Source organism: Macaca fascicularis, chromosome 17, assembly GCF_037993035.2.
Source record: "Macaca fascicularis isolate 582-1 chromosome 17, T2T-MFA8v1.1".
NCBI classification, from domain to species: Eukaryota; Metazoa; Chordata; class Mammalia; order Primates; family Cercopithecidae; genus Macaca; species Macaca fascicularis.
Window position 1 is genome coordinate 4,981,849 of NC_088391.1, and position 16,126 is coordinate 4,997,974.

A 16,126-nucleotide genomic window follows, 5' to 3' on the forward strand; every position below is an offset into this window, starting at 1 on the left:
TAGTGTCTGTGGGCCACAGGGGACTTTAGGAATTCTATTGAACCACATGATTAAAAAAGTTTTAAATTGGCCGGGCGCTCAAGCCTGTAATCCCAGCACTTTGGGAGGCTGAGACGGGCGAATCACGAAGTCAGGAGATCAAGGCTATCCTGGCTAACACGGTGAAACCCCGTCTCTACTAAAAATACAAAAAAATTAGCCGGGCATAGTGGCGGGTGCCTGTAGTCCCAGCTACTCGGGAGGCTGAGGCAGGAGAATGGCATGAACCTGGGAGGCGGAGCTTGCAGTGAGCCGAGATCATGCCACTGCACTCCAGCCTGGGTGACAGAGCGAGACTCCGTCTCCAAAAAAAAAAAAAAAAAAAGTTTTAAATTAAATATTTTAGAGTTTTGAACATATATTACTAATTTTTATTCCTTTTTTTTGAAGTAGGGTCTAGCTCTTTCACCCAGGCTGGGGTGCAGTGGTGCAATCTTAGCTCACTGCAACCTCCACACCCTGCCCCTCCAGGTTCAAGTGATTCTCCTGCCTCAGTCTCCCGAGTAGCTGGGATTACAGGCACCCGCCACCATGCCTGGTTAATTTTTGTATTTTTTGTGGAGAGGGGGTTTTGCCATGTTGGCCAGGCTGGTGTTGAACTCCTGATCTCCGGTGATCCACGCGCCTCAGCCTCCCAAAGTCCCAGGATTACAGGCGTGAGCCCTCATGCCTGGCCTAAAATTTTTAAAGTAAAATTGAAAGTATAGCTAGTATTTGCTTTAGAGTTATGGTAGAATGAAGTGTTTTGGTCAATTAACTAAAAATTAATAATTGATTATTAATAATTAATTGACCAAGCTTAGTTAACTAATTCCTGATTGCTTCCAAAAATTAAAATGGGTCAAAACCTCATAAAAGCACAGTTTTCTCCTTAATTTACGGGGGATTTCAGGATCTTAAAGTTATCATTAACTTTATGAACAGCACACTTAAATAGTTATTTAGGTTCTGGATAAACAGAATTTATTGGATGACTTTCTTTGTTTTTTTTAAACCCTTATTTTGTCCTAAGGTTGCTACAGCTGTAAATACTAGACAAGGCTGCTATGCAATGGCTGGATATGTTAAAGAAGACTCCGTAATGGAAAAACGGCAGCCTAAGACGTATGTTCCATGTGTACTTATTTGAGTATTTAAAGTAAATGTGTTACTGAAATAGTTTTGGAATTATTGATAAAATGTCATTCTTAAATCTGCATTTCTAACCTACTGTTTATGGAATGCTCTTTAAGTTCATACTTCATCTTAGCTGTCAGTGGAATGGAGACTCCAGCTCTTTAAAGAAGAAGCATTTGTTTGTCCTTATTTAAAGAAAGAAAGAATGTTAATGATTACCACATCAAGAAAGGCTGAGAGTATACTGGCTAAAGTTACTTGTGCTGGATGAAAGGAAGTTATAGAGAAAAAAAAAAGTAACTTAGTTCTCTCTTGATTCTTTTTAAAAATTTTTAGAATTCGGCCGGGCGCGGTGGCTCAAGCCTGTAATCCCAGCACTTTGGGAGGCCGAGACGGGCGGATCACGAGGTCAGGAGATCGAGACCATCCTGGCTAACACGGTGAAACCCCGTCTCTACTAAAAAAAATACAAAAAACTAGCCGGGCGAGGTGGCGGGCGCCTGTAGTCCCAGCTACTCGGGAGGCTGAGGCAGGAGAATGGTCTAAACCCGGGAGGCGGAGCTTGCAGTGAGCTGAGATCCGGCCACTGCACCCCAGCCTGGGCGACAGAGCAAGACTCTGTCTCAAAAAAAAAAAAAAAAAAAAATTTTTTTTAGAATTCTAAGTTTTTTTAGAGACAGGGTCTCACTTTGTCACCTAGGCTGGAGTGCAGTGGTTTTGATCATGGCTCACTGCAGCCTCAGACTCCTGGGCTCAGGCTAGCCTCTCACCTCAGCCTCTGGAGTATCTAGGACTGCAGGCATGCACCACCATGCACAGCCAGTTTTTAAATTTTTTTTGTAGATGTGGAGTCTCATTGTGTTGCCCAACCTGGTCTCAAACTCCTGGCTTTAAGGGATCCTTCTGCCTCAGCCTCTCAAAGTGCTGGGATTACAGCCGTGAGCCACTGCACCCAGCTTGTCTTGATTCTTGAAAGTAGTGCAAGTATAGTACAATGGAAGACTTTGTGAAGGGTTGGTTTGAGAAGTGATTTATAGAAGGAAAAATAATACCTTTGGGGTTCTTTCATTCATTTTCCCATTCTTGTATAAACCTTTACATATGTATGCATTAATAGATTCTCTTTTTGAATTAGTAATTTTTTAAAAATACACCCAGCTAGAGATGAGTACCTATGTTACTGATTATTTCACCTAATTATTAATGCTTCTGTATGTCTTTCCCTGCTAGTCTGTAAGCCCCTTTAAAAGAATGGACCACATTTTATTCCTCTTTATATCTCTGGTTTGGGACACAGAGTAAACATGTAATGTTTATTACAGTACATGTTTGATTTTTGCAGCTTTTTAAGTGTTAAAGGATCTTCAGATCAATTTCCTGGAACTGTACTCCGATGGTAATTTGTATATAACTTAACTTTTTAAAGCATATTTAATGTGGTAAGTAGACAATGCAAGAAATAAAAAATAGGATTCTTTCAAGGAAGAATCTCATGTGGAACTTTCCAATTTTGTTAGTGGCACCAAGTATTTATAGATTAGCCCAGTTCCTTCTATTGCATTCGTTTTACTTCCTGCAGATTCTGACTTCCATAGTATCTCCTGTATCCATAACCTATCTTCATTTCTGCTGCCTTATTTAATTCTCATGTTCTTTTGTGTAGCTCCTTGTCAGACTCTTCCTTAACACTATAGTTGTTCATTAAGTATTCAATTAAAGTTCAAAATTATTCAGTCTAGAATCCCTGGCACTTCCCATTACCACTGTAGCTTCTCTTTCCAGACTTAAATGAGTACTTAGAAAAAAACAAAAGAATTGTTGTAGCCATTTTCTTGGGTGGTAAAACCACTTAGCTAAAGTCTGACAGCTGGTCATTCACAGAACCAGAATGTAAACCTAGGTTTATTGAATACCGGTACTGCTCCCAACTCCTATACCACTGGTCACTTCCTCCATGAAATCTGTGTAGAGTTATTAGAATAAATTTTGTAGAATCGTTCTGGCTCATCATATGAGTCCCCATGGAGTAGCCATTTTATCAAATTTAGGGTTCCCAAATTTGAACACCTACACGAATTAAGCAGATAACTTTTATTGGGTGAGGTCGACTGAGTTTAAACAATGAGTGGTGAGGATTGCGGTAGATGACAAGGGCTCACCCCCTCCAAAGGAGGCAGTTCCTACTCAGCTGTAGCCAATTATTATTATGTGTTAAGACCAACCCAATGTTGCCACATCTTTTTTTTCTCAAGACAAACCCGAGATCTGCACTTCTGTGTGAAATTTTCTGACACATGATGCGAGTCAAACCAGGTTGTACTCTTATCTAGATATGTATAATGTCTGTTAGAGTTGCAAAGTGAAATTTTACTTTCAGAGGTATATGAATCCATCTTAACCAGAAAGTACCCAAATTTGTTCCAAATAACCATTTAAAAAATTAAATTTATGTCAATTATACCTATTTTAGAAACTGCTGTTCTCTAAGATACAGTTTGGTTTTAAATGGTTGTATATTTTTGAATTATAGTAATCCTTTACTCATTTCTTTACTGATTTGTTTTTAGTATTTTGAAACAGAAATTCAATAATGGAATCCTTAGGGCTAATGCACTCATGTTTTTAAGAACATGAATATTCACTTTTCAGAGAATAGAATGTTTAAAAATTATATGGCATAGTATTTTTTCTCTGTAAGAATAACATTTAAACATCATAGTTTCTTCCATAAGCTATAAGCTGATGATTAACTCGGCAAACACTAGTTACTGTGTGCTAGCCAATATGGTGATGTAAAGATAAAAATAGCTGGACATGATGGCTCAGGCCTTTAATTGCAGCACTCTGAGAGGCTGAGGTGGGAGGATCACTTGAGTCCAGGAGTTCGAGACCAGCCTGGCCAATACAGTGAAACCCCATCTCTAAAATAGATAAATTAATAAATAAAACTCTGGCTTCTACAGACTAGAGAATGCACCAAACTTTTTCTTTGCGATTAACTTGCTTAGTTAAATTCATTACCTTTTTTTAATTCTACAGACTTGTTAAGTACCTTCTTTTTAATAGCTGGCATTTGAACGTATAAACACTTACTTTAATTGATAAGCTTATCACATTTCAGTGATTATCAACGTTTGTACCAAAAAATACCATGAAAGGACCAGTAATTAAGAAATTGAAATGCAATATATACTTTAAGCCATTATTTTTGGAATTAATTCACTAGACATGTTCTTATAAATCATACGAGTTATTTTTCATGGTAAAAATTGAATATAAGATTAAAACCATTACATTAAGTTGGTATTTAAAATAATGTACTTGGGCCAGGCACAGTGGCTCACGCCTGTAATCCCAGCACTTTGGGAGGCCAAAGCGGTTGGATCGCTTGAGCTTAGGATTTTGAGACCAGCCTGGGCAACATTTTGAAATCTCATCTCTACAAAAAATATAGAAGTTAGCTGAGTGTGGTGGCACATGCCTGTGATCCCAGCTACTTGGGAGGCTGAGGTGGAATGATCGCTGGAGCCTGGAAAGTCGAGGCTGCCATGAGCCATGATGGTGCCACTGCCCTCCAGCCAGGGTGACAGAGAAAGATCCTGTCTCAAAAAATGAAATAATATACTTGATACTTTTCAGGATAAAGAATTGTTCTCAGGACTTTAAGAAGACTGCTGATCAGCTAACTACTGGTTTAGAACGTTCAGCCTCCACACACAGGACTGTTTTGAACTCATCATCTGTAATGTTGGTATGAAAAATGTTGGTCATGAAGTATGATGAAGGCAAACATTTGACTTTGTCTCTAGTAGCTCAACTTTCTTCTCCTATAATTATAGATTCTTTTGGAAGTTTATAGGTAACAGAAGTAAACCCACCCTCCTACTTGAATCTCTTTTGTTCCATGCTTAGACAGTTCTCTTTTCTTCCAAGGCAGCCATTTCTACCTTTGACTGACTCTGTTTCAATGTTCTTGATATTTACTGTGTGTAGCTTCTTCTCTTTGAAACTAGTTATTGAATCCAGGTTCTGTGAAACATATAGAGCACAAGTTTTTAAATTTTAAATGTGATTTTTCACTTATTTTAGTGGCAACCAAAAGGCCTAATTACATTTGTTGTTGTTAATGTTATTGCCGAAGATTGAATTTTACCTTTTATCTACTCCTAATAACTTTAATGTATTAAGATTAGAAATAGAACAAACTCCAAAATGATGTTGAGTGAAGTATTAAGTTTTTGTGTTGAGATCATTAATGGAGGCCAAGCGCAGAGGCTCATGCCTGTAATCCCAGCACTTTGGGAGACCAAGACAGGCAGATCACTTGAGGCCAGGAATTCAAGACCAACCTGGCCGACATGGCGAAACCCCATCTCAACTAAAAGTACAAAAATTAGCTGGATGTGGTGATGTGGTGGCACACACCTGTAATTCCAGTTACTTGCAAGGCTGAGGCATGAGAATCGCTTGAACCTGGGAGGCAGAAGTTGCAATAAGTCGAGATAGCACCACTGCACTCCAGCCTGTGCGACAGTGAGACTCTGTCTCAAAAAAAAAAAAAATAATAATAATCATTAATGGGCTGGGGAAGGGGAGAAAGCACTTTAATCTTGCTAACTTTTCTTTCAAGTATAAATCTTAATGGAGTCAAATTATAATATTTTTTCCTTAACTATAATTTTTATATGTATACATGTATTGCTATGATAAATTGTTCAAGGTAGTTTTAAGTTAAAAAGATGATTACAAGGCATTATCCCATTAAAAAAAATCTTTAGGAAAAAAATCTGGAATGGTCTAACTAAAGCTCTAAAATATGAATGGTTTTTATCTCCAGGTTAGCAGGATTGAATATCATTTTTGTTGCTTGTTTTCACTTTTCTGTAGTGAGTCTATGTTGCTTTTGTAACCAAAATGGTAGCCTGAGTTTTTTGCAACTGTAATATATATATATATATATATATATAGGCATCTGTTTTTTAGTTTTATATTTGTATATGATTCCCCTCCCTTCTTAGGACACTAACACTGCAGAAGAAATTGATGAAGCGTTGACTACAGCACATCATAATTTTGAACAATTAAGCATTGCTGGAAAAGTAAGCACTTTGCAGGATTAAATTCTATCATGAAGTGAAGCACGTCCTCTTTAAGTGTGTACATTTGGATATGTTACCACTGAGGTTAGAGCTTAGCACTGAGTTATTAAGCATGATAATTTAAAAAAGAATGGAAAACTTTTCCCATGGCCTGCCAAAATTGGTCTTGCAGCATTGTTGTGCTAGGAACTTAATAAAATTCAAGCTTTAATAAGGAACTATGACTTCTACTTGCTGTGAGCTGAATTTTGTCTCAGAAGCATTGCAGATTATCTTTTCAACATTTGCTCGTTGTTTGGCTATATCCCCCTTTTGTGAGAAAGTCTCTTTCTCTCTTCCTACTCCACCTTCCAAAAGAGACTCTCTCATTTGGTGACACAAAACAAGTTCTTCAGCACCTAGCAACAAAATTTACAATTAAGGAGTTCAAAAGGTCATAGCTGATTATGTTGTGGCTGCTTTTTTGCATAGAAGGACAAGACATTTTCGATTGGCTAAGAGTCACTATCAAAAGTCGTTTCTCAAGAGGAATGAGATATACGATAAAAGTATTAAGATAGAAGAGTTGTGAGAGAAAAAAACAACATTGAGAGAAAAGGGGAAAAATAATGTCACCTGTGATAAGCAATAATTAGTACCAGATATAGTGGAGAAGAGCAAATCAGTGGTAAATTAACTGGAGGTTAGGACTTCAGTATCTGAATTTGGGAGAGTGGGGACACAATCCAACTGAAAACAGAGTATTCTCTAGCCCTCAGTATTCATGTCCTTCTCAATGCAAGATACATTCACCCCATCCTGACATCCCCAAAAGTTTAACCCATTCTAGCATCAATTGTAAGTATAAAAATCTCACCTGGGCTGGCTCACTTGGTCACGCCTGTGATCCCAGCACTTTGGAAGCCAAGGCAGGAGTTCAAAACCAGTCTGGTCAACATGGCTAAACCCCATCTCTATTACAAATTCAAAAATTAGCTAAGCGTGGTGGCACACACCTGTAGTTCCAGGTACTGGGGAGGGTGAGGCACGAGAATTGCTTGAAGCTGGGAGACGGAGGTTGCTGTGAGCCAAGATCATGCCATCACATTTCAGCCTGGTTGATGGAGTAAAACTCTGTCTCAGAAAAAAAAAAAAAATTAAAAATTAATAAAAATTGAAATCTCACCTTCTAAGTCACGTATGGGTGAAGACATGATATCCAATTCTTCCTAGGGCGAAATTCCTCTCCAACTATGAGCCTGTGAAATGAGACAAGAACTTACTTGCTTCTAAAATACATTGGTGAAACAGGAATAAGATAGACATTCCACATTCCCATTCTAAATTGGAAGAATCAGAAGGAAAGAGGAGGTCATGGATGTAAACAACAGTACTTAAAACTTCAAAAAATACTAAGATTGTGTAATACTTAACATTTTAATTCAAGTATGGTTTCTAAGGTTTTTTTTAATCCAGGGAGTCCTATCAAAGAGAAATTCAGCTACTTAAAATGACTTGTTTCCTGTAATGATAAAAAGGAATAAGAAAAAAACTTAGGACACTCATCAGTGGATTTTTTTTGGGTCTTGTTGCTGTATTATCAGTAAAAAATGTCAGCAAGGCCAGGTGGGGTGGCTCACACCTGTAATCCCAGTGCTTTGGGAGGCCAAGACAGGAGGATCACTTGAAGCCAGGAGTTCACAACCAGCCTGGGCAACATAATGAGACCTTGTTCCTCCGCCCTGCCAAAAAAAAATTAGTTGGACACGGAGCTGTGTGCCTGTAGTCATTGCTACTCAGAAGGCCAAGGCAGGAGGATCCCTTGAGCCCAGGAGTTCAAGGTTACAGTGAGCTATGCTCAGCCTACTGCACTCCAACCTGGGTAACCAAGTGAGACCCTGTCTCAGTAAAACAAACAAAAGGATATGATCTTACTTACAAATAGTAAAATTTAAAGTTGAACCCTGTGACTTACTCTATTTATATTATTATCTAATTACCTCATGTTGTTTTGAAGAGTCTAAAAAGTACCTTTTACTTTCAAAATTCTGTGAGTTCTACAAAATAATTCCAAAAGTAAGTCTTCGTCTTGTTTTTTTTCCAGGCGCTTGAACACATGCAGAAGCAAACGATAGAGGAGAGAGAGAGAGTTACAGAAGTTGTGGAGAAACAGTTTGACCAGCTTTTGGCTTTTTTTGATTCCAGGTAGTAACTTAAGAATCTAGACTCACTGAAACTGAAGTTTCTAACACTAACTTGTCATTGTATTCCTTTGTTTAGAATGAAGTAATGGGTAACTTTTAAACAAGTTTGGAAGTTGGTAGTCCTTACAGACTGATCTTTACAACTTCAAAATGAAAAATAATGTGTAAGCTTTTAAAAACTTTGGCTATTTACCTTCTGGTGCTGAAGCTAATGGTTGTTTGTTTGAGATGATCTTGCTCTGTTGCCGAGGCTGGGGTGCAATGGTGTGATAATAGCTCACGGTAACCTCAAACTCCTGGGCTGAAGTGAACCTCCCACCTCAGCCTTCAAAGTAGTTGGAACTACAGGCCCACACCACCACATCCAGCTACTTTTGTGGTTTTGTTGTTGTTGTTTTTTGTTTTCCGAGACAAGGCTCTCACTACATTGTCCAGGCTGGTCCCAAACTCCTGGCCTCAAGAGGTCATCCTGCCTCAGCCTCCTGAAGTGCTGAGATTACAGGTGTACAGCGCCGTGCCCAGCTGAAGCTGTTAACTGTTAAAGAAAAGAAGCTTGGGCCAGGTGTGGTGGCTTACACATGTAGGATTACACAGTGATCATCCTGTCTAAGCTACTTTGAGAGGCTGAGATGGGAGGATCCTTGAGCTCAGGAGTTTGAGACCAGTCTGGGCAACACAGTAAGACTCTATCTGTACAAAAAAAGAAAAAATCAGCCGGGCATTGTGCACATTACTGTAGTCCCAGCTACGTGGGAAGCTGAGGTGGGAGGATTGCTTGAGCCCAAGAGATCAAGGCTGCAGTGAGTGGGGATCCTGCAATACACTCCAGCCTGAATGACAAAGCAAGACCCCCACCTCAAAAAAGTAAATAAGCTTCTGACTTAAAGCAGTTAGCACAGAAAAAGATTTTCATAACCTGAATTATGTTGTGGAATTCTGTATACTTGGGAAAATACATAATTTTTTATACATAGTTCTGTCATTTAGTCATGTGCTTTTTTGCAACAGAGCAGAACCCTAATAGGCATTGCTAAATACCTTAAACTATTATATATTCATCACCTATTTAGAAAGCCATTTGACATATATTATCTTTGCTCACATGACGGAGGTACAGTAGATATTCCCTCCATTATGCATTTCAAGAAACAAGCTCTTAAAAATTGTAACATGCTAGGCCAGGTGCAGTGGCTCACGCCTGTAATTCCAGGACTTTGGGAGGGCGAGGCGGGCGGATCACAAGGTCAGGAGATCGAGACCATCCCGGCTAACACAGTGAAACCTCGTGTCTACTAAAAATACAAAAAATTAGCTGGGCGTGGTGGCGGGCGCCTGTAGTCCCAGCTACTTGGGAGGCTGAGGCAGGAGAACGGCGTGAACCTGGGAGGTGGAGCTTGCAGTGAGCTGAGATTGCGCCACTGCACTCCAGCCTGGGTGACAGAGCGAGACTCTGTCTCAAAAATAAATAAATAAATAAGATAAAAAAAATTGTAACATGCTCAAGGTAATATATTTAGTAATGCTATTTGTCCATTTGACTCTTAAATCAGTGGTTTTAAAAAAAATTTCCTAGCCAGGCATGGTGGCTTACACCTGTAATCCCAGCACTTTTGGGAGGTTGAGGCTAGCAGTTCACCTGAGGTCAGGAGTTCAAGACCAGCCCCTGCCCAGCATGGCAAAACCCTGTCTCTACTAAAAGTACAAAAAATTAGCCCGGTGTGGTGGCGGGCACCTGTAATCCTAGCTACTCGGGAGGCTGAGGCAGTAGAATTGCTTGAACTCGGGAGGAGGAGGTTGCAGTGAGCCGTGATTGCACCACTGCGCTCCAGCCTGGGTGACAAGAACAAAACTCTGTCTCAAAAAAAAAAAAAAAATTCCTAAGGATGCCTAGAACATAGGCTCAATCTATGAATGAATTTGTTGATACTCTATTCTCCATGTTGGTGCAATCTCACATTTGGTCTTTAGTTATAACATTCAAGTAATAGGTCATGTGCGTGAGTTTATTTTGTTACAGTAGTCAAATACACATTACGCAAATTACCTTTTAACTATTTTTTTTTCTTGGAAAGGTAATTATATTTTTTTCCTTTTAAGTGTTCTTAAGCATACAGTTTAGTCAGTTTAGTGGTATGTGATAATTCTGTTTAACTTTTTTTTTTTTTTTTTTTGAGACGGAGTCGCACTCTGTCACCCAGACTGGAGTGCAGTGACATGATCTCGGCTCACTGCAACCTCCGCCTCCCAGGTTCAAGGGATTCTTCTGCTTCAGCCTCCCGAGTAGCTGGGACTACAGGCGTGTGCCACCACGCTGACTAATTTTTTGTATTTTCAGTACAGATGAGATTTCACCATGTTAGCCAGGATAGTCTCGATTTCCTGACCTTGTGATGCACCTGCCTTGGCCTCCCAAAATGCTGGGATTACAGGCATGAGCCACTATACCCGGCCCCTTTTTTTTTTTTTTTTTTTTAAATACAAACTCTAACTCTGTCACCCAGGCTGGAGTACGGTGGCGCAACCTCAGACTCCCAGGCTCAAGAGATCCTCCCACCTTAGACTCCAGAGTACCTGGGACTATAGGCGTATACCACCACACCCGTCTAATTTTTGTTTTGTAGTGATGTGAGGTCTTGCTATGTTGCCAGGACTGGTCTCAAACTCTTGGGCTCAAGCCATCTTCCCACCTCGGCCTTCCAAAGCACTGGGATTATAGGCGTCAACCACTGTGCCTGGCCTGTGTTTAACTTTTTAAGGAACTGCCAAACTGATTTCCACAATGGTTGTATATACCATTTTACTTTCCCACCAGCAATATACTACAGTTCTCATTTCTGTACACCCTTACCAACACTTATTTTTTGTTGTTCTTTTTTTTATGGTAGCCATTCTAATGAGTGTGAAATGGAATATCATTATGGTGTGGTCTGTATTTTCCTAATGACTGATAATGTGCATCATTTATGTGCTTATCAGCCATTTATGTGTCTTTGATGAAGTAGTCAAGTTTTTTGTTCATTTCTGAATTGAATCATTTACTTTGTTGCTATTGGGTTGTAGCAATTCTTTGTATATTTTGGATATTAAATTTTTGTCTATATGACTTAAAATTATTTTCTCCCATTTGTAGGTTGTCTTTTCACTCTCTTGATAATGTCCTTTGATCCACAAAAATTTTTAATTTTATGAAGTCCAGTTTATTGTTTATTTTGTTGCTTGTGCTTTTGGTGTCATAATTCAAGATATGATTGCCAAATCTAACATCACGACGCCTTTTCCCTATGTTTTCTTTTTTATTTATTTATTTATTTATTTTATTTATTTATTTTTTTTGAGACGGAGTCTTGCTGTGCTGCCCAGGCTGCAGTGTGGTGGTGTGATCTCGACTCACTGCAAGCTCCGCCTCTCGGGTTTACGCCATTCTCCTGCCTCAGCCTCTTTCGTAGCTGGGACTACAGGTGCCCGCCACCACACCCGGCTAATTTTTTGTATTTTTAGTAGAGATGGGGTTTCGCTGTGTTAGCCAGGATGGTCTCGATCTCCTGACCTTGTGATCCGCCTGCCTTGGGCTCCCAAAGTGCTGGGATTATAGGCATGAGCCACCGTGCCCGGCCTGTTTTCTTTTAAGAGTTTTATAGTTCTTACATTTAGGTCTTTGATCCATCTTTTTAGTTAATTTTTGTTTATGGTATAAGGTAAGGATCCAGCTTCATCCTTTTGAATTGGATATCCTGTTTTCCAGGCACTATTTGTTGAAAAGATTGTCCTTTCCCCCACTGAATGTTCTTGGCACCCTTGTCCAAAATGAGCTCACCGTATATGTGAAGGATTATTTCTGGGATTTTTGTTTTATTCTGTTGTTCTGTATGTCTTTCCTGATGCTAGTACCATGCTGTTTTGATTACTGTTGTTTTGTAGTAAGTTTTAAAATCAGAATGTGTGAGTCCTACAACTTTGTTTCTTTTCAAGATTGTCTCTCAGGGTCTCTTAAGATTTCATGTGACTTTCAGGATGGACTTTCAATTTTCATAAAAAAATGTCATTGAGATTTTGTTAGGGATTGCATTGAGTTGTAGATCACTTTGTGTAGTATTGAAATATTAACAATAATAAGTTTTCCAATCTATGCCCATAGGATGTCTTCTCGTTTATTCATGTCTTTAATTTCTTTCAGTAATTTCATATACAAGTCTTTCGCTTCCTTTGTTTATTCTTATTTTATTTCTTTTGATGCTATTGTAAAAGGGATTGTTTCCTTAATTTTATTTTGGGATTATTCATTATTACTGTGTAGAAACACACCTTATTTTTATATGTTGATTTTTGTATCCTTTTTTGTTGAATGCATTTATTAGCTTTACTATTATTTTATGGCATCTTTAGGGTTTTCTACATGTAAGATCATGTCATCTGCAAATAAAATATTTTATTTCCTACCAAAAGATGATTTTACTTCTTCCTTTCCAATTTGAATGCCTTATTTCTTTTTCTTGTCTAATTGCTTTGGCTAGAACTTTGATTACTGTGTTGCACAGAAGTAGCAAAAGCAGGTATGTCTTGTTCCTAATGTTACAAGAAAAGCTTTCAGTCTTCACCATTGAGTATCATGTTCTCTATGGATTTTTCCATATAGGGTCTTTATTATGGTGAGGTAGTTGTCTTCTAGTTTAAGTGGTTTTATCATGAAAATGTGTTGAATTATGTCAGGTCCTTTTTCTGCATCAATTGAAACAACTACTTGCGTTTTTTGCTTTTTTTCTGTTAATGTGGTGTGTTACATCAATCACATGTTGATGTTTGTATGTTGAACTATTCTTGCTTTCCAGGAATAAATCCCCCTCGGTCATGGTGTATAATTCTCTTACTATACTGTTGAATTTGGTTTGTTAGTTCATCTGAGGACTTTCTATCAATAGTTATAAATGATACTGGTCTACAGTTTTCTTTGGTGTCTTTGTGTGATTTTGGCATTGGTAGTTTTGGCCTCACATTCGTGCCTCTTCAAGTATTTTGGAAGAGTTTGAGGAGGATTGGTGTTGATTATTACATGTTTGGTACAATTTACCAGTAAAGCTATCTGGTCCAAGGCTAAATTTTGTTGGGAGGTTTTTTGATTACTGATTCTATCTCGTTAGTCTTAAGTCTGTACAGATTTTTTAATACTTTTATGAGTCAGTTGTGATAGGTTATGTGTTTCTGGGAATTTGTCCATTTCACCTAGGTTATATAGTTTATGTACAGTTGTTCATAATAGTCTTTTAATCTTCTTTATTTCTGTAAAATTGATAGTAATGTACCCAATTTATTTCTGATTATAGTAATTTGTTTTTTCTTTTCTTTCTTTTTTTTTTGAGGTGGAGTCTCGCTCTGTCACCCAGGCTGGAGTGCAGTGGCATGATCTCGGCTCACTGGAACCTCTGTCTCCCGGGTTCAGGTGATTCTCCTGCCTTAGCCTCCTGAGTAACTGGGACTACAGGCACCTGCCGCCGTGCCCAGCTATTTTTTTTTTTTTTTTGGTATTTTTAGTAGAGACGGGGTTTCACTGTGTTAGCCAGGATGGTCTCGATCTCCTGACCTTGTCATCCGTCTGCCTCGGCTTCCCAAAGTGCTGGGATTACAGGTGTGAGCCATCACACATGACCTGATTCTCTTTTCTTTTTCTTTTTTTATTATTGTTATACTTTAAGTTCTAGGGTTCATGTGCACAACATGCAGGTTTGTTACATATGTATACATGTGCCATATTGGTGTGTGCACCCATTAACTCATCATTTACATTAGGTATATCTCCTAATGCTATCCCTCCCCCCTCACCCCTCCCCTGATTCTCTTTTCTTAGTGTGACTATACGTTTGTTAATTCTAATCTTGAAGACAAACTTTGGCTTTCGTTTTTCTCTTTTGTGTATTTATCTCCTCTCTCATCTTTATTTCCTTCCTTCTGCTTTGAGTTTAGTTTGGTCTTTTTCTAGTTATTTATGGTATATAGTTAGGTTGTTCATTTGCAAGCTCCTTTTTAAATGTGAGTATTTACAGCTATAAATTTCCCTCAGCATTGCTTTCATCGCATCCCATAAATTTTGTGTTCTTGCTGCATTTGTCCCAGATAATTTCCTAATTTCCCTTGTGATTTATTCTTTGACCTGTTGGGATTTAGGAGTATATTGTTTAATTTTTACATGTTCATTAATCTTCTGGGTTTTTTTTTCTGGTGTTTCTAGGTCATTCCATTGTAGTCAGAAAAGATACCTTGAAGGATTTCAGTCTTTAAGTTTATTAAGACTTATAATAAATGTTAATGAACATTAAACATTAGTCAGCATGGTCTAACATATGTTCTGTCTCAAAATGTTACATGCACACTGGAGGAAAATGTTTATCCTCATGTTGTTGGGTATAGTGTTCTAAATATGTCTGTTGGGTCCCATCAGTCTATAGTGTTGCCCAAGTAATTTATTGCTTTATTGATTCTGCACTGGTTGTTTTATCCATTATTGAAAGGGGGATATTGGAGTCTCTAATGATTATTGTAGACATGTCTGTTTTTCCCTTTAATTCTGCAGGTATTTGCTTTATATGTTTTGGGGTTCTAGTGTTGGTACATATATGCTTAAAATTGTTACATTAAAGTCTGTTTTGCCTAAAATTAGTAGAGCCACCCCAGCTTTTTAAATTATCGACATGTATTGTCTTTTTCCATCCTTTCATTTTCAACCTCTCTCTGTCTTTAGACCTAAAGTGAAATTTTTGTGACTGCATATAGTTGGGTCATATTTTTTATCCATTCTTCAGATTTGTGCCTTTGGATTGGAGTTTAATTTATTTATACTTAAAATACTGATAAGGAAGGATTTTTGCCATTTGGTTTGTTTTCTGTATGTTTTATGGCTTTATTTGTTGTTGCTTATTTCCTTCATTGCTGCCTTTCTTTGTGTTTACTTAATTTTTTCTTTTGTAGTCACAAATTTTGATTCCCTTCTCAATTCTTTTTGTGCATATTCTGTAAATAGTTTCTGTGGTTACCCATCAGGATTACATATGACATCCTGAAGTTATAACAATCTGTTTTGAGTAGACAGCTTAACTTTAGTTGCATGTAAAACCTCTACTGCTTTACGTATCTGCTCCCCTTTATTTTTTCGATGTCACAGATTACATTCCTCTATATTGTATACCCATTAAGATAGATTGATATTTTGCATATTTGTCCTTTAAATTCTATAGAAAATAAAAAGTAGAATTATAAATAAAAATTACACTAATATTGGTTTTTATGTTTGCCCATGTATTTACCTTTACCAGAGATGTTTTTATCATTGTATGGGCTTTGAGTTACTGTGTAGCCTTCTTTCACATTAACATGAAGGACTTTCATTAGTATTTCTTATAGGGAAAGTCTACTGGTAATGAACTCCTTCAGCTTTCGTTTATCTGGGGATGTTTTAATTTCTCCTTCACTTTTGAAGAATACTTTGACAGCTTTTTTTCTTTTGGTGCTTTTAATATACATTGCCTTTGGACCTCCAAGGTTTCTGCTGAGAAGTTGGCTGATAATCTTATTGAGGATCCCTTGTACTGGACAAATTGCATTGTTCTTGCTGCTTGCAGGATTCTCTTTGTCCTTCAGCAGTTGGTGTTCCTTGAGCTTATAGATTTATAGATTCATGTCTCATCAAATTTTGGAAGGTTT

At 38.1% G+C, this 16,126-nt stretch overlaps 1 protein-coding gene across 1 annotated transcript in view; it reads left to right on the plus strand.

The window, feature by feature from the left end:
• RNF17 (ring finger protein 17) overlaps positions 1-16,126 on the plus strand; it is a 113,020-nt gene that overhangs the window by 9,793 nt on the left and 87,101 nt on the right. Inside the window, exons 3-6 of the mRNA XM_005585492.4 lie at positions 1,052-1,143; positions 4,795-4,906; positions 6,174-6,254; positions 8,338-8,438. Of these exons, the coding sequence (XP_005585549.3) occupies positions 1,052-1,143; positions 4,795-4,906; positions 6,174-6,254; positions 8,338-8,438 (386 nt within the window). The remainder of the gene's footprint in view (positions 1-1,051; positions 1,144-4,794; positions 4,907-6,173; positions 6,255-8,337; positions 8,439-16,126) is intronic.